Source organism: Meleagris gallopavo, chromosome 21 (genome assembly GCF_905368555.1).
Source record: "Meleagris gallopavo chromosome 21, MGAL_WU_HG_1.1, whole genome shotgun sequence".
Lineage (NCBI taxonomy): Eukaryota > Metazoa > Chordata > Aves > Galliformes > Phasianidae > Meleagris > Meleagris gallopavo.
Window position 1 is genome coordinate 8136177 of NC_139424.1, and position 17771 is coordinate 8153947.

The window sequence follows — 17771 nt, forward strand, 5'->3', positions numbered from 1 at the left end:
AGCGAGGGCACAAAGGGCTGCTTGCCTTTACTTTGCGGGGACCGACAGCTGCGTTTCCTGCAGATCCTTCTCCAGGGATAAAAGCTACGTGAAATGCAGCGGCGATGTTTCCATAGCTGGTTTATTGACGCGCACACGTGCAGCTGCTGGGAGCTGTTTGGGCAGCGCCGCTGCCGTGCCCGCACCGCAGCCCGTTTGTCGCACGATGCGGAACCGAGGGGAAAAGCGCCCGCCGCCAACCGCCCCGCCGCTCCGCTGCGAGGGCTTCAGCGTGCGGAGCCGCGGAACGACGCGGATCGGCAAAGGCGATCCCAGCCGCCGTTCAGCAGCCGCGGCCTTTCGTTTCCCGTCGGTTTCGCCACGCGCAGCGCCCGGCGATCCGCCCCTCCGCCCCCCGCGATGCGTTTCCGGCGGCGGAGGGAGGAGCGCGGCCGTTCGGGGCCGTTCGTAACGCGGCGTCGCCGCGGAGCCCCCCGGGATAACGGACGGAGCGGCGCCTCCCGCGGCCTCGGCCGGACCGGGCGCTGCCCGAGGGTGAGGCGGGGCGGGGAGCGGCGAGATCTCGCGAGAGGACGGCGGGGCGGGGCCGGCGGCGGCGGCGGCGGGGAGGGTCCGGGGAGGGGGAGAGGAAGGAGGCGGCTCTGTGGCGGAGCCCGAGGTGTCCGCCCGCCTGTCACAGCGCCCGGGCCGCGGACTCGCGGAGCGCCGGTAAAGGCCGGGGCCGGGGGGGGGAAGCGGAGCGGCGCGGGCCGCGGGGAGAGGGAGGGACGGACGGAGGGCGGGCGGCTCCGCGCTTCCTCCGCGCCGTCGCCCGCGGGCCGCGGGCCGGGCGGGGCCGGGAGGAGCCGGACCGCGGGTGGGCCCTCCCGGCCGCGGGCCCCGAGGCTCTCCCGTTCCTCAGCCCGGGCCGCGGTTGGTGTCGGGGGCGGACGAAGCCGCCGGGGGTCGCGGGCGGGCGGGGGTTCGGCCCGGCGCTTCCGTCCGCTCCGCGCCGCCGCCCGCCCTGCCCTCCCGTCGCCCCTCGCTCCCCGGCTTCGGTCCGCGGCCTTCCGAGCTCCTCCGGCGCCGTGCGGGAGCGGCGGGCCCGGCGCGGCGCGTGGTGAATCAGGCGATGCGGAGCGCAGGCTCGCTCCCTGCTGGTGGTGAAAGTGTGCCGGCGGAGCGCGGCGGGCCTTTACCTCTGGGCGCTCCCTGCTCGCAGGCTGCAGCGCGGGGACGCGGCGGAGATGGCGCGGCTGGTGGCGGTGTGCAGGGACGGGGAGGAGGAGTTCCCCTTCGAGAAGAGGCAGATCCCGCTCTACATCGATGACACCTTGACGGTGAGTGCCGGCCCCGCTCCGCTCGGCGGCGGTGCGTTGCGAGGCCTTTCTCGGGCTCCTCCCGCGGCGATCGGCTCCGCGCTGCCCGGGGTTACCGAGCGCGGCTCCGGGCCGAGCGGCGCCGTGTGACCGGCCGGGACTGCGAGTGAGTCGCTGCCCGGGGCCAGGGGTGGCTCCAGACCCGGGCCGAAACGTGGAGTGCAGCCGGTTCTCGGTTCATAAGGAAAAAGGACTCGTAGAATGGCTGATTCGTACGAACGTTAAACCCACGTCTGTGTTGGAGTGGTTGCCGTGCTTTAAAATAGGCAAGGAAGGGCTGAAGGTGTTTTCCACAGCTTTACCTTAAGGTAAGGGTTATTGAGCACGCAGCAATGTGCTGCTGCATCTACAGCGACAGAGCTGCGAGCTTCCATTCACTGTATTATGTGGGTCCCTGAAACGTGGGGTTTGCTGCTGCTGGAAGGTGCAGCCCAGAGCCTGCTCTGCCTCCCTGCTCTGCCTCCCTGCTCTGCCTCCCTGCTCAGAAGCAGCACCCACATGGCAGGAGTGTGTGCAGCAGCTCTGACTGCCGGCCAGCATTGCTCTCAGCCCTTACAGTAGGGGAAGGTCAGGTTGAGAACAAAACACACTGTAACCAGGTATCCCACTCGTGTGTGAGTTCTGGTGTCAGCTTTGTGTCATGTGACAGTCACTGATGTTACTTATATGATGTATAGTGTATGTGCTATCAAACCCTGACCTGATTCGCCTTTTTCTTTTCTCTTAAATGTTTCCAACTTCATAATTTAAATTCTTCCATCTTCCAGCTCAAAACAATTGAGCACCTTCAGTCTGTAAGCCTCTAGTGACACTGCTGAAGACTTTGTGTCAATCTCATCTGGTTTTGCATTATTTGGTGGGGGGCTCTTTGCTGTATTTCAGTTTTGATCACTGTAAATGGCGCATATTATTAATTGGCACTGGTTTTTGGCCCCATGTAGTTTGTCAGTGCTGGTTAACTGTGCTGTACACTATGTAGTTTTCCACTCAAGTTTTTCAAAGCAGTATTTCCCTCCCTTGCAAGGATTTATTGACAGCGCTGTGTAAGAATACCTTAAGTTTTGAGCTTGCTGTACATCATCTGTGAGATCTTGAGATACCTTGTCTGTTTGATCCTTTTTTCCTCATATCATTTGAAGATCTTAGATTTTTTTTTTCTTAGATTCCCATGTACGAATGACCAGCTAGACTGTGCTAAGCAGACTCACCATGCTGTTGTTACCATTTGCTGTACTTAATAGGTTGAGAGAGAGAATGTGAAAACTCGGCCAACCCAAGCGTGAGATGGATGAATTGACTTAGGCTGACCTGAAATTGCGTTTCTGATTTAGTTCCAGAATTTATTTCCCTGCCACAAATTTTGCACATTTGTGCTGTGTTGTCGCTATAATTTTTTTTCTACAGCAGAGGCATGCTGTGTTGTGATTGAGAAGGTCCCTGTAGCTGTAAATCAGTTTTGTGGCCATCTGAATGAGGGGCATTTATGTAAGTGCAAGTCATCCTCACCACAAACAAATACTATCTTGCATCTGCTTTTCTTTGTTTTCCCTGTTCTGTTGCTGTTGTTACAAAACATTCAGATTTCTGGGTCTGGGGGTGAATAAATCTGCAGAAACAGAGGAGTGAAGCTATTGCTTCCTTGTCTTGGAGCCTTCTGTGATTTTTATTTTAATTCCTAAGGGGAGCTGTAGCAGGAGGTAGATAGGGAGATAGTTGTGCTTGAGGTGGGTGCTGTTGTCTTTGAAAAGTAATTTTATCTTTAACATTATCTTAAAAAATGAGTGTTTATCAGAATTAACTGGCTTGTGTTGGCCTGTTTGAAACTCAAAAAATGAAAAGCAATGGGACCACTGAGTCTGTGCCTTAAGTCTGGAAAGAGTGGGTCAGTAATCACGAAATATTGAATGAAGGCATAGAATGCTCTTCAGCTTGTAGTGCTGCTCCCATGCAGTGTAGACACCTCCCTGGGTGCAGTGCAGCACTGCTCCTCTGCTCACTCTCACCTTCTGTCTCTTATGCTTCAACTTGAAATTAAAGGAGCTTTAAATACCTAGCTCTTTTCATTTCTTAAGCAGCTTTTAGGGTCTCTAGAAGGCATGCCCCTTGATGTGGCCGTGTGGTTTGTGTGTAACCGGTTAATAAAATCTCATCTAACAGATGCATGAATTAATTCAGTCTTTGATAATGTAAGTGTGTTTGTGCCAAACGCCCATGGGTGTCGTCTGATAGCGGACGATAAATGAAAGAGGAGAGAAATGTGCAGATGTCTCTTCTCTCTGTGTTAGCAGGTAGTGCTGTTCCTGATGGGGACATGAAATGAACCATCCAGGAAACCTGTCGCCAAGCAGCAAAGGCTGGTGCTGCTGCACAGTGTATGGGGCAGGGACAAGAGAAGGGAAGAGGGGAGAGAAATGCCCCAGGGGTCAGAATTCACAGTGAGTGTGGCACACTTGTGCACCAACGCTGTCCTCCTCCAGCATGTGGCAGAGCAGAGAAGCGCCATGCTCTCTGGCCTTAGAGAATAGATGTTTATTTTGGAGCAGTGCTGAGTGCTGTAGAAGTAAGCGTGCAGTTCTGTGGGGGTGGTGGCAGCAGTGGTGATGCCAACAGGGAGCCCTGTCCTTAGCAGCTGCCTGAAGGAAGCCAGTGCTGGCCTGTGGAAAGAGAACGAACCGGGCTGTTTCATCTCGGTGCTGGGTGGTGTTTGAGTTGTTAATCAAGCTCTTGTTTTGTCTTTCAGATTATAAAGTGGACTTTCAGTGTTCTTGTTGATAAAACTGTATTTCTCAGTTTGGGCAGAGAAGATGAATGAAGCCAGTCTTTGCTTTTGCTTCTGTTTGGCTTCATTTTTTCCCATGGTTATGGTGGAGTTTTGTCTAAGAGTTATTTACTTTTTTTTTTAATTCTCAAGACATTGCCCTCTTTGCTTAGTAATTGGAAAAGGGTTATTAATTACTTGCTGGTAACCCCAGTGTTCTGTAGGCTTGATGTTTTTCTTGGAGCCCCTTGAGAGCTGCAGCTGCAGACACAAAACAAAGGATACCTTGGAGTGCCTTGTTGAATGAACGCCATTTTAAATTCACCTTTGAAGGAGACAACCCAAAGTCATTAAACTGTTGTGCTCTTCTTTTCATGCCTTTATAAATTGTTTTGCTGTTGGATTAGTTTGTGTTGACATGCAGTTCTTTTTTTTCCTGTATGTAATGTAACAAATAGTGGTTTTCCATCTAGCAACTGCTGCTCTCCTGTACCAGCTCTTGGAATATTTGCTGTTTGTAACCCTCCTCTAGGACATCATATTAGTGACAGTTGTTAATTTGGTGAAATATTCATTGTTTTAAACTGTTCTAACACTTTTCCAAGCTTGCGGTGCAGTTATGCTAAAAGACTGAGGGTTTAGCATTGTCTGTCTTAATATCCTGTTTTCCTCGGGAAGTAAAACAAACAAATGCTGCACGTTCAACTTCTAAAGCCTTTTTTCTCCTATTTCACTCAGATGGTGATGGAATTTCCCGACAACGTGCTGAACCTAGATGGGCATCAGAATAACGGTGCACAACTAAAGCAGTTCATTCAGGTGAATATCTCACTGTTTTTTAAAGAAAGCCACATGTTATTAGGCTCTGGTTTCTGTAGATTCCTGCCCTTGTGTCTCTAGGGGGAGGTTGTTGTTCCTGGAATGAGTTCATGAATGACACATCAGTATGTATAAGCAGTTGTGTTGGTACCAAAGGGCACTGGGTGCATGCACTCTCGGTACTTCACAGCTCTTACACTGTTGTCTTCCCAGGAGATGTTGCTGCGTATCCAATTAAAATTAAAAACTGGTCATTGCTGGTTAATTCTTAACAAAAACTATGCTTTCTGATACGTTCAGACTTCTTTCTATATGCTCTTGTACTGCTTAGACAAGTAGGAGTGTGTATTGCTTAAGATCTTACAGTTAGTACCCTACCAAGACAGCATAAATGTGGTAGTTTATGGATTAGGTGTAGCTGAACAGAGACAGACGTTTTTGCTGTGCCCCTGACAGTTATGCACCAGCAGTGCAAGTAGCCCTGTGACACCTGCAGCCAAAAGAAGGGAAAGGAAAAGACCACAAGCAGCCAAAGCCTGATGTCAGAAGGAGCAGGGCTGTTTGGTTCTGGGCATCTTGTACTCCTGCACTGGGGTTTGGCAGCAGAAGTTGGGACATATGCTGCATATGAAGCATAGCTGTGTTGTGAAAATAGCTCATTTTTGTTGTTGCTGTGATTAGTACTATTAATTACAGGAAAGAGGATTATTGCAGAGTGCTATCGCTTGTCAGATTGTTTAATGTGCCTTCCTTTCAGAGCACAAACATGTAGTGTTTTCTGATTATAGCTTCACTTGTTATAATAAATTACTTGAAGTGAACCAGAAATAGTCTTGCACTTCAGTTGGTGTGTTTATACATTCCATGTGACTGATTATTTTGCTGTATTTTGTGGTCTTCTTTCTTGACAGCTGAGTTCTACATTAGCAGCCTCTAACTGGGTGTGATATGACAGCAGTGTGGCAAGGCATTCACTGTATAGACACGAAGTACAGCTTTGTAAGCCTGTCTGTGTAAGCAGGGGAAGATGAGACAATTAATAGAGTGACAGCGCTCTGCTCCTCTAGATAATGTTGGGAAGTGCCTGTAGCAGTGATACTTGAAGTGTGGATTTGTTGGCTGGTATGTGAGGAAGGAACCATCTGTTCTGTTTAGCTGTGCTAGTGGAAGTTCAGAGTTGGAGTCCGAGCCAGTAACGAGGCAGTTAGGAGAAGCAGGAGGGTATGTGCTCATATGGGTCTGTGCATGGGTATGTTTGACAGGGGAATGAGGAGAAGCACCTCGAGCTCTTTATTGACATAAGAAATACTAGAAGGTGTTCTCTGTGAAGTTCTATTATTAGCACACGTTGGATGTTCACTACTGAAGTAAAATGTTTCACCCTGAATAGTAATGTATGCTTTCCTGAATTACGGGTGTTAGATTTGTAATGGGAAACAGCATTTTGCCTGTCAGGAGCAGTGCTGCAGAATTGTTTTGGCGTGAAGAAACGAAGGTGGTTATAAGTGAGATTTCCATACATAGCAGTGAGCATCCAGGAGTTTCCTTTCTGTGTGCCAAGGATGAAACGAGTGTGAGTAGAAGATGAAAATGTGTGGAGTTTGCATATGAGGCCCTTCAGTAAAACATCTGTGCTGAGCTGCAGAAAGAAGGACTTCTCAGTGATGGGCACAGGGAGGTGTGCTGTCTGCTTGGCTGCGTTGTTCGCTGATTTGAGTGGCAGGAGAGAGCAAGAGGAGAAAAAGTTATTTCCTTTCTGAGGGCAGACTGTAAGACTTGAAGCAGGATTGCTCCTTTGACAGTAGTGGGCTGTAGTTCATTGAGTACTGTAGGTGATTAGGAGGAAGATGGTGACCTGAAACTCTTAAGCACTGCATGTGGTTTCCAGCTCACGTGTATTTTGGTAAGGAAATGTTGTCAAAAGCAAAGAAAGTAGAATGTTTTAAAGTGTGTTTTTATTTCTTTATTTCTAATTATTTCCTTTCTTCTTCTCCTTTAGAGACATAGCATGCTTAAACAGCAGGATCTCAATATTGCCATGATGGTGACATCACGTGAAGTTCTGAGTGCTCTTTCTCAGCTGGTCCCATGTGTGGGGTGTCGTCGCAGCGTGGAGCGTCTGTTTTCTCAGCTGGTTGAGTCTGGAAATCCAGCCCTGGAGCCTCTTGCAGTTGGGCCGAAGGGGGTTCTTTCTGTAACTCGAAGCTGTATGACTGATGCAAAGAAGCTTTATACACTGTTTTATGTGCATGGGTAAGTTAGTCCCACGGTTATATTAGAACTACTGGAATTTGCCTGGAAAATCCACACTGTATTTTCCCTGTGTACTGCAGGAGTGTTTGTCGTAAGAAAAAGTAGCAGCTAGGAAGAAAGCTTTAGATTTAATGTTCATGAGCATACTTAATCGAGCTGAATCAATCCCTTGAAAGTTTATCTGGATAACCAGATTTTCAGTCCACTAAGTTACTCTTTTTCTGTAGGTCCAAACTGAATGACATGATTGATGCAATTCCCAAAAGTAAGAAGAACAAGAGATGTCAGTTACACTCTCTGGACACACACAAACCAAAACCACTGGGGTAAGTTGGGGTTTAACATATACAATTAATCCTAAAGTACTTGAGGAACAAAACTGCAGGTACATTCAGATCATTTTTTTATGCTGTTATCTATTTGCCAGAGTAGTAATTTCCAAGCTATTTGGATTATAGTTGTCTCAGAAAACTGCCTGGAAGAGAATCAGAGGCTTTCAGGAATTTGGGGTAGCGTATGTTAGAGTTGATTTTCATAGGAAAGTGCTTCACATGCTTCACATTTTGGGTCTTGTTAATGTGGTGGCAGGCTGCTGTTGTAGTTCCCTTCCTCTGTAAAAATACTTGGTTAATTTCAAAGCTAGCTGCTGAAAGCTAACTTGACCATTACAAACCAGTACTTCTCTGTGCTTTGTGTATCTCATTTGGATCATAAAATGGAATTCGGTGTGCCCAGGGCATGGATGGCTTCTGCGTTGTGATAGAAACAGTGCTCTGGAAAGAGAAACTGCTTTTTTGTTCTCTACACCAAAGCAATTGAGCAGCAGTTTTCTCAAACTGAGGTGAAATGATACGTGCTGAATAAATGTCATTTTCATTGAGGTCGGTTGGGGGGGAAGCCTTGTTTGGTCATTAATTAAAGGCTTTGTTGTGGTTAGATGGCAAAATTAAAGCTAAAAGTCTGTAAACCATTTTCTCAAAATATGACAGCACGTTTTGAATACATCAGTGCCAAAGGTGCACGTATGCTTCTCTGTAGTAGAAGCTGAAATGATCAGAAAGATGCACCGTACAGAGCTGTGGTGTGGGGTGTCTGTTTGGTCATTGTTTGTGCTGGTGCTGAGGTGATAACCGAGAAATGTGGGTACTGTGCTTGGCTGCAGTGCAGGAGAACTTCACCTGTGTTCTGCTTGTAGTAAAGCACCTGACCTGTGGAAGTTTGCCCCTCAGGTTTCCATGGCAGGGCATGGATTCTGTGTGGGTTCGGTGTCCGGGCATGGCTAACTCTGGTGGGCTGTGGGCACCTGCAGCCTGGCCTCTGCTGCTGCTGCTTGTGCTGCTGGCTGATCGCTGGCCCCCGTTCTGGTTTGGTTGCAGACTTTGCATGTAATTGTTTTAAAGCTTACGTTACGTAAGCAAAAGATCATAGAGGTGCATCAAAAGGAAGAAATACAGAAATTCCAAGTGTTTTTCCAGTTTGTTTTTAGTAAGATTAATATTTTCTTTTTAAGAACGTATGTGGCAGAAGCTGCACTGAGCCTTTTGGCAAGGCGAAGCAGTTCTGCAAATGGCCATGCAGAGGAAAATGCTCGTGCTGGAGGAAGTCCCCTCTGTATTCTGAACACTGGCAGGATAACGTGTGAAAGAAGAATACTTCAAGACACTGCGAGCAAAGCTTTTGGCTTTATCTGATAGTGTGGTGTGTGGGCAGTCAGTGTGGTTTGCTGGAGGAGCACAGTGTGCACTTTGTGCTCAACCGCCGTCCCGTTGTCACACTGCAGGCGTGCTCAGGGTGTGCAGCACCAATACTGCTCCAAGGAAAGCTGCTGAGATTACAGCGTAAATAAATACTCTGGAGCAACTAATTATTGCATGGGAATGCTTCTTCCTCTGTTTTCCTGCTCTGTCGTATCAGTACGTGAGTTTAAACAGAAATGACCACTGTGGTAGAATTGCAAGTGTATCCAAAGCTGTGAGGAGAGGTGACTTGCTCCTTCCAGCGTGTTCTTTGCTCTGTGTGTGTACTTCAGGCACATCCAGTGGTGGTGAGGGAAGTATTTTAACACATTTTGGGAATTTAATGAAGTAAGTTGACGTATGAAATGTAAACTACCAGAAATATTACAACTTGGGTATGATTACACTTAAGGTAATGTACTGAAAAATTGCTACTGGCTTTCAGCTACACACAGTCGTCATGGATTTGGGTTTATGAACATGGGTAGCAAACTCTGTCTATTATCTGACTCTTCTCTGTAATTTAAGGCTTAGCCTGTGAAAGTGTCAGTGCAAATGAAGGAACTCTGCAACGCTTTCATAGTGTTTATTTGGGCAAAACAGCCAGTTTGTAATAGATATGGTACAGGCTTACAATTTCTTTTACTATATGACAGTGAAGGGAGCAGTAGTACACTCAGTGCAGAGAAATTAAGTGCAGATAAGAAAAATAGTGAAGACAGCAAGAAGGAGGAGAGCAAGTGTAGGATCACTTTCCACTATGGACCCTTCCAGGGAGCAGTCAGGTAAACTACCAGTGCTTTCATTTGCTTCTTTCCCAAACTGCCAGCAGGATAACATGCTTTCTTACAGGTGTGTTTGTTGTTTGTTTGCAGGGGATGTTGGATGGATGTATGGGAGCTCATGTCCCAGGAGTGCAGGGATGAAGTAGTTTTAATTGATTCTAGCTGCCTCTTAGAAACATTAGAAACGTATCTACGAAAACACAGGTATGTTACAAGAACAAAGGCACCTGGAGACATACATGCTGCATTTTCTTGTTAATCAAAATAGATGTATAGTCTACACAATGTCTAAAAGTGTAGAATTCTTCTGAGAGCATTCTGATGCCATTCTAAAACGAAGATGTCCGCTTTGTGGTGGTAGAGAGCCTTACCAGATTGCATTTTAAGCTATGGTTTACAGCGTGTTGTTTTGAAATTGCATATTCTTTGTGTCTGTTCATTTCAATACGTGTCACATGAATCTTATTTGCGAGTTTAAATCGTGTAGCAATGATGAGTATTCTAGCAGCAGCTTCAGTACGCACTGCTACACGAGCATCAGGATTTTGGGTGGTTTGTGGCTTTTTTTGGGTTGTTTTTTGTCTTTTCTGAGAGTGGATGTAAAGTGAGCAATGGTGAGAATTCTAATTTCAGGTAAAACTACCCCCTTTTTTGTGGTTCTTAAAGGAGTTTAATGGATGTCTTTAGAACTCTGTTTCTGAGGGAATCTTGGATTACTTTCATTCTAAACTAATACAGTGTAACAGTAATTCTGCGTAATAGCAGGAAATAATAGTAGTGCCAAAGCAGTGCATTTTTAGTAATGCAGAATGTTGAAATTGATGGCTTCTATCCCAGAAATTTTCCTTTCTGCCACAGCTTGTAGCTGCCCTTTGGGGTTATGCCACCTTTGAGGGCTATACACAGTTTCAAAGTAATGGGAACAAGGCTAATAGATGCAGACTTCAGGCTGGTGCTTATAAATCCTGTTCCTCAAACAGGTGTCTGTAACAGAGTAGTGCCAGTGCTGTTATGCCTTTCTTGAAGGGAAGGAGTGAAGCTCAAACTGATTGTTGCATGTACGTGTTGGATGGTAGCTCTAGCACTGGTTAAAGCCTTAATTTCCAGCGGTTTCAAGGTTCAGATAAAAGCTGTGGGGGCACAGATGGGTGTGGGGGTGGTGGTGTGGAAATAACACTTTGGAAACAAAATAACTTTAATCTCCTGTGACATTAAACATGGTGTTGGCCGCGTTCCTGATGCTAACCTACAATAATGTGACTGTTTTCTTTCCTTTCGCCGCAGAAACTAGCCAGTTATAGTTCTATCAAACACCCAAATATGTTTGACTTAGTGTTGTCAAGTGACTGGACAAACTAGGGAAGGGAAAAACACTATCCAGAGATGGCATGAAGAGCAAACTTTTCAAGCTGAAAGCTGAAATGTGAGCAGCTTGTCTGACTTGCATTTTTAGAATAATACAGCAGGCGTTTTGTAGCTTCTTGAAGATTACTTTTAAATTAGTTTTGTTGTGTTTAAATTATAACAGACTTCATAACTGTACTATTCTCATATCAGCTATCTGAGCTGCCATGTTTACATTGAGTACACTGTATTACAAACAAACCTTGTTTTGCTATCTGTGCAGTAATCCAGTAGTTCAAAATATATTTCAAGGTGCTTGTAGTGGAAGCTACTCTTACACAGCAGGCAACAGAGGATTTTCCTTCTTACTTGTTGTCACTCACTCTATACGTTAAATAACTGCTGTAAAGTAACTTGGAGTGTGTTACTTTTCCTACCTTGTACTCACTGTTCGGTTTGCTCACTATCAGATTTCTGATCCTTGATTGTGTATGGAACTGCATATTCATGTAGGAATTTCTTCATATTAACAGTTAGATTGATTTCTGTCTTGGAGCATGAAAGCTGATACTCAAGCTTGTAACATATGATGGGTAGTATAATGTTTGGTAAACTCACGTGGCTTACACCCAAAGTCTGTGACTGTTTCATGTTTTCAAGTAAGATAAACCTCAGCATGACCTATTTTAAATATAGCATGCACTATTAAAGAGCTCAGTATGCTTTAACTTAGATGAAGCTGCTCCAAGTTTCTGCTCGAATAAGAATTCAATTCCGTTACCTTTTGTATTTCACTGCAGGTTTTGCACTGACTGCAAGAACAAAGTACTTCGGGCATACAATATTCTTATTGGTGAGCTAGACTGCAGCAAAGAGAAGGGCTACTGTGCTGCACTGTATGAGGGTTTGCGTTGCTGCCCACATGAACGCCATATACATGTATGCTGTGAAACAGATTTCATCGCACACCTCTTGGGTCGAGCTGAACCAGAGTTCGCAGGAGGGTATGAGTATGTAATTTGCTAGAGTGGGCTATCTAGCGCTTTGCTTCTTTATTTTATTACTGAATGTATTTTGCACAAGTGATTTTTTGCCTCCTTGCTGCACAGCAAAGTCCTGAATGTCGATCCTCGCGTTGAGGTAGACTTTAAAGGTAGTGCTTCAAAGTAGTGAAGATACGTGCTTTTGGTTTTTAAGTGCGTTTAACTCTGAAGGCAAGACTGAAAGCAAGTGCTGAACGCCTTCTACTTCATTTGGTCACTCATTAGAGCTGCCTGCTTTTCCATTGAAGCGCTCAGAACATGCGAAATAGAAAGAGAACCTTGGTTGAATGTTAAACTGAATGCTCCGTGTTGAATTTATTTTTGTTGCCATTTGTATTTTGTAGTAATATTTGAACCTGTACCTTGCAACTTAAACGCAAAATTAAAAATGCAAAGCTCAGCTCGCTGTCTTTAGAACTAGATCATAACTGTTGGATTAGGAGGGCAATTACTTCTGTAACAATTTTTCTTTTATTCGTAATACTGAAGTATATTTTATTTTGTAAGGTAGATAATGTACACACTTCAGTTATCTGGAATGCAAATTTAGGAGCTTAAAATGTTTGCTATACATTAAGTAAAAACTTTAGGAAATGAAAGAATGGCCATATCTCTTTGATGCTAAAATTCCACTGATCCCTTCTAGTAGGAGCAAAGAGACTGAGGGAAGTCACAGGGTGGAAGGCAGAGTGTAGCTTAACCATACTGTGCTCCAATTAGCATGTCAGGAATGTAGTATTGAGCTGGTCCTTTCTATTTTGCATCTGCATGCAGCACAGCAGAACTCAATTAAAAGAGCTGTTCATGCAAACACAGCTTCGGTTGTACGTACAGAAAATACCTCCTTGAGTTGCTTTGATCTCTTGGTAGACTTCCAGGTACTTTAACAATACTCTGCTTTGGTTGAACTCTCCTCTAGACGAAGAGAAAGGCATGCTAAGACAATAGACATAGCCCAGGAAGAAGTTTTGACCTGCCTGGGTATTCACCTTTATGAAAGATTACACCGAATCTGGCAGAAGTTGCGAGCTGAGGAACAAACGTGGCAGATGCTTTTCTACCTGGGGGTTGATGCTTTACGCAAAAGCTTTGAGGTAAAACTCCATTCTTTATTTAACTTGTATTTCATTGCTATGGTGACTGTGTACGTTTTCACTGACCGTATTTCTGTGCTTTGTTCTGAGGCTGGGCTGGAAGGAGCTTCCAGGGCGGTGTGTTTGACGCCCCGCTACGTGCTGTGTTCTGAGAGGTGTCCGCACTTCAAAAATGAGGCTGCCTGAAAAATCAGTTGGATTTTTCACTGGTTCCTCTAGGCAGAAAGCTGCAAGAGTGCTGGAGCAGTAGTTGCAATGTGGTTTTCTGTCCTGCTGTGTCAGATAATCAGTGTTTCTACCATGTAAACACAGATAGAAAAAAAAATCTGTTCAAGTCTCTGCTTCTCACTGAAAAATGAGACCATCAGCCATGAGAATAAAAGCAGTGCTCCTCCCACCTCCCTTCCATACCCCTTCTCTGTCGGTTGGAATCTAGTGCCTGAATCCAGCACTTTTCTTCTGTAGTCAGTATTGCCGCCTCGACTTTATCATTGAAGGTACATGCCTACCATGTAAGAACTTGAGATGTGTTGACCTCTATAAATCTAACCTCTCGTATACAGATGGCTGTGGAAAGAGTGCAGGGGATCAGCAGGTTGGAACAGCTGTGTGAAGAGTTCTCAGAAGAAGAAAGAGTGCGGGAACTTAAGCAGGAGAAGAAGCGCCAAAAACGAAAGAACAGACGGAAAAATAAATGCGTGTGTGAGATCCCCACCCCTCTGCAGGCAGCAGAAGAGAAGGAAATAAGTCAAGCAAAGGTAAACACCGACAGCTGTGGCTTTCTGCTGGTGTTAAATAACTGATTTCTGCCTTGGTGCTTCATTCATCAACCGAAGTTTCTGTTCTGCAATTCTGGAGAGGTTTTTAGGAATTCTGTTCTTGGGAAGCAGTTCTTGATGGCTGCTGGGATTTATCTCTTCTCAGATTAGCACAGTCTTTTTGTAAAGCTGTTACTTTGGGGCTTTGTTTCTGTTTTAATTTTAAAACTGGGAGGTCACCTTATGATGGAGTATTTTTCAACCATCATTTCTTAAAGTTATCACTTCAAATAAGAGATTTCAAATGCTGCTTGCAGACAATTGCCATTAAATTTTTGGGAAAGGAAGGATGAAGTGCAGTTGTTGCTGGAAATCTCTTGACCCACGGATGGCCCAATAGATCATCATATTCTTTTAAAGGGTGTTTTTTTTTTCTTTCCTTGTGTTCCTGAAGAATTTAGCAGTGCTGCAGCTGTTATCAGTGTCAGCTGCTACTTCTTAAAGAGAGAGCATCTTTTCTAAAAACACTGACTGAGCTACTTGCAGTAATTGCATATATTGGTTTTGTGGATTTTGTTTTTTATTCATTTGCAGGAAAACCTGGACTTCACGGAAAATAGCTGCAAAGCCTGTGGTAGCCCTGAAGAAGCTAACAATTGTGTAGAAGTCATTGTTACCAATGAAAGCACTTCTTGCACCTGTCCTAGTAGTGGTACCCTGTTAGGTTCACCTAAAATAAAGAAAGGTATGTCAAGCTGTGGTTGTTTGCCATTTGTGGAGTCGTTTGTGGAGTAAACAGTGTTCAGTTACTTTTAAAAATAACTCTATTTTTAAATATATCTCTGTCATTAGAGGTGTGAATAAGGAATATGGATCAGCTACCACAGATGATTGTAACTTTCTGCTTCAACTCAGGTCTATCTCCACATTGTAATGGTAGTGACTGTGGCTATTCATCCAGCATGGAGGGCAGCGAGACGGGATCTCGAGAGGGGTCGGACGTGGCCTGCACTGAAGGCATTTGCAACCACGATGAAAATGGTAGGTTTGGGAAGAACTTAATGTTGTTTAAGCACACACAAAACTTCATTGTATCTAAGGAGAATCCTGTCTTCTGCAGGAGATGATTCCTGTGTCCATCGCTGCGATGACAAAGAGGAGGATGGAGATAGCTGCGTGGAGTGCTGGGCTAATTCAGAAGAAAGCAACACAAAAGGAAAAAACAAAAAGAAGAAAAAGAAAAGTAAAACTTTAAAGTGTGAGAATGAACATGTAAGGATCCACAAGTATTCTGGAATAGCTATTTAAATGCATACATTTTAAAGTAATTCCTGAAGCATCTGAAATTTCTGTTGTGACTCATGCAGGCAGTGAGGTAGTGTTGGTCTTCTGGTATTTCTCCATTTGATTTTTGGAATGGAGATCCTTGAGTTGATTGTAGTAGTAGGAATCTCTTCTCTCTTACGTCCCTTAGTACGTGTGCTTTTGTGCACCCTCAGTGTATTAACATGCTGTTTTCCTCCAAGCACGCACACTTAAAAATATGTATATATCCTTGTCCTTTTCTTGAAAGTTTTTCTTTCCTCTTTTCTTCCATTTGAACTCTCAGTGGTTCAATTTTAACACTGCTGTTTTGGGTTTCAGATTCAGAAACTTGGAAGCTGTATGGCAGATCCAGGTATCAGAGAGACCTCAGGAAATACAACGCACACAGAGTTTCATCGTGACAAGACCAAAGACACACATGCTGAAAGCTGCTGTAGCTCAGAAAAAAGTGGGCAGCAGTTGCCTTGGTTTGAGCATATGAAAAATGTGTCACAATTTGCAGAACCTACAGAAATGTCACTTGTTCCTGATACTGGAAAAGGTGCCAAGAGCTTAGTGGAGCTCCTCGTAAGTAACCACTTACTCTGCAATTATAGGCTGTTGCATACTGCTTCCAATTGTAGTGATTGAGGTGGGGTTTGGAACTTCACATCCCAATGAGGAGCTGTTACAGCAGATAAGATAAATGAAGCTAAAATTCATTGCTTGCTCTCTCCCAGTGTTCACTTGGTTTGCTATTGCATTTTTCTCTGTGAAGTGTGTAACTCAGCTGCTTTACAGAGGAGGAGGAATTACCTGTCACTGGAATGCAAGAGGAGGAACTTGCAGTATAAGTGTTTGTTGTTAAGGATTGGATCTTTCATAAAATGAAGCATGAATTACTGATGCCTTTGTGCTTCAAACACTGCTTCCCATCGCAGGCTCCTTGGCATGCTTCCTTCTGACTCCCTTCCTTTTCCTAGTCCTTTCTCATGCTGTACTTTCCTGTTGCTGTAATTAAGAACAGAAAAAAAAACCCACCCACAAACTCAAATAATAGCAATTCACTGGAAATGTGTGAACACTGAAGCTTTCTTTAGTGGGTCTCATGACTGCACAGGGCGCTTCTTACCCAAAAGAGCGGAGCATCATGAGCCAGGTGGTGGGATTAGCCAGCTCAGGCTTCTGTGTTGTGATGTGGAGGCAATGTCTTTCTTCAGAGGAACTGTAAACAACACATATGGTTGCCAGACTGGTATATTATATAGAGAGGGCCCTGCTGGAGACTTTAAACACCTGTTTTTGTTTGTAGGATGAATCCGAATGCACTTCTGACGAGGAAATCTTTATCTCACAAGATGAAATACAGTCATTTATGGCAAACAACAAGTCTTTTTACAGCAATAGAGAACAATACCGACAGCATCTGAAGGAGAAATTTAATAAATACTGCCGTTTAAATGATCACAAGAGGCCCATTTGTAACGGTTGGTTGACAACGGCTGGAGCAAACTAAAACAATAAAATAGCTCTGTCTTTCATTGAAATTCTTGAGATGACTACTGCGCCTTCTCTTTCAAAAACTTAATTTAGTGAATTATGGCAAAATTTTATCTTAAATTAATGTGATTCTTTTTTTTTTTCTTGTTTTTTTGGGGGGAGGCTGGTGGAGGTGATTTCATTACTTTTGTTCTTTCTTCAGGCTTGTATCTTTAGTTGAGTAGCTGTGCAAGCCTCTCTTATAATTTAAGCCATCTCTTTTCATTAAATGTTTCTCTTCCTGTGAGACTTACAAAAAGCAGACTAGTGGCAAAGTAATGTTGTACCTATAATTCTGTACAGAATGACAATGAGCTGAATATAAGATTTTACAAAGTAGACATCCATTTGCAAAATGTTTTGGATGTAATATGTTAAAGCGCAATGTGCAAAATTTAAATAAAGAATATTTATTAATATGCATAGTAAAAATGGGTGTACACGTTTCTGCTTTAAGTGCTTTGGCAGAGATTTGAGTTACTGCTGTTCAGGGTGGATGAGAAGCTCTTAGTTTGGTTTGTGGAACTTGGAGGTAACAGTGAGGTGAAGAAGCTTCCCTAGGAGAAGTACAGCTGGTTCATTGGTGCTTGTGGAAGCAGAGTGGCTCTGAGCCTGTGCCCCTGTGCTGCTTTGAGGGCTTTTCATCGAGCTGCCTCCCAGCTGGGGCACTGCAGCACTTGTTGACAAAGCCAACGTTCAGCTCTCTGATGCTCTCAAACAAAAAGAGGTTTCCACACACCTTGGTGTTTCCTTAATGAAATAAGGAGCTCCGTTCTGAAGATCAAACGTGAGTGCTTTGCTGTAAACTTTTCAACCCTATCTTGTTCTTTTGCTATAGTATTTAGTGGCCTGACTCGTGTGTAAGAGGATGATCTGACAAGTGCCAAAGGTAGGGAATGTGGGAGAGGTGTGTTCGGGAGGGGGGGTTATTTCTTGTGGTGCTACTCTAAAAATTACAGATGCATATAGAAATTGAGAC

General features: G+C 44.7%; 1 protein-coding gene across 7 annotated transcripts; it reads left to right on the forward strand.

Moving 5' to 3' along the window:
• Positions 1–396: 396 nt before the first annotated feature.
• GGNBP2 (gametogenetin binding protein 2) lies at positions 397–17224 on the forward strand. 7 transcript variants are annotated; one of them, XM_085240883.1, is made up of 15 exons: positions 397–534; positions 1202–1319; positions 4855–4935; positions 6935–7188; positions 7416–7514; positions 9581–9709; positions 9800–9913; positions 11854–12063; positions 13016–13190; positions 13754–13948; positions 14543–14693; positions 14864–14989; positions 15069–15220; positions 15593–15841; positions 16566–17224. In XM_085240883.1, exons 2-15 carry the CDS (start codon positions 1227–1229, stop codon positions 16767–16769), a joined length of 2232 nt encoding a protein of 743 aa, XP_085097009.1. In that variant the 5' UTR covers positions 397–534; positions 1202–1226; the 3' UTR covers positions 16770–17224. The 7 variants fall into 7 exon arrangements, with proteins under 7 accessions (XP_085097009.1, XP_085097008.1, XP_085097010.1 ...); XM_085240882.1 differs by lacking the exon at positions 397–534 and adding an exon at positions 575–708; XM_085240884.1 differs by lacking the exon at positions 397–534 and adding an exon at positions 575–708 and having other exon boundaries at positions 15072–15220.
• Positions 17225–17771: the final 547 nt, after the last annotated feature.

What these genes read in the sequence shown, in the direction of transcription:
- GGNBP2 (XM_085240883.1), top strand. Translation starts at nt 1,227, where the DNA reads ATGGCGCGGCTGGTGGCGGTGTGCAGGGACGGGGAGGAGGAGTTCCCC. An exon ending in ACACTGTTTTATGTGCATGG is followed by an intron (nt 7,189 to 7,415) that starts GTAAGTTAGTCC and finishes CTTTTTCTGTAG; the next exon opens with GTCCAAACTGAATGACATGA. An exon ending in AGGAAATAAGTCAAGCAAAG is followed by an intron (nt 13,949 to 14,542) that starts GTAAACACCGAC and finishes ATTCATTTGCAG; the next exon opens with GAAAACCTGGACTTCACGGA.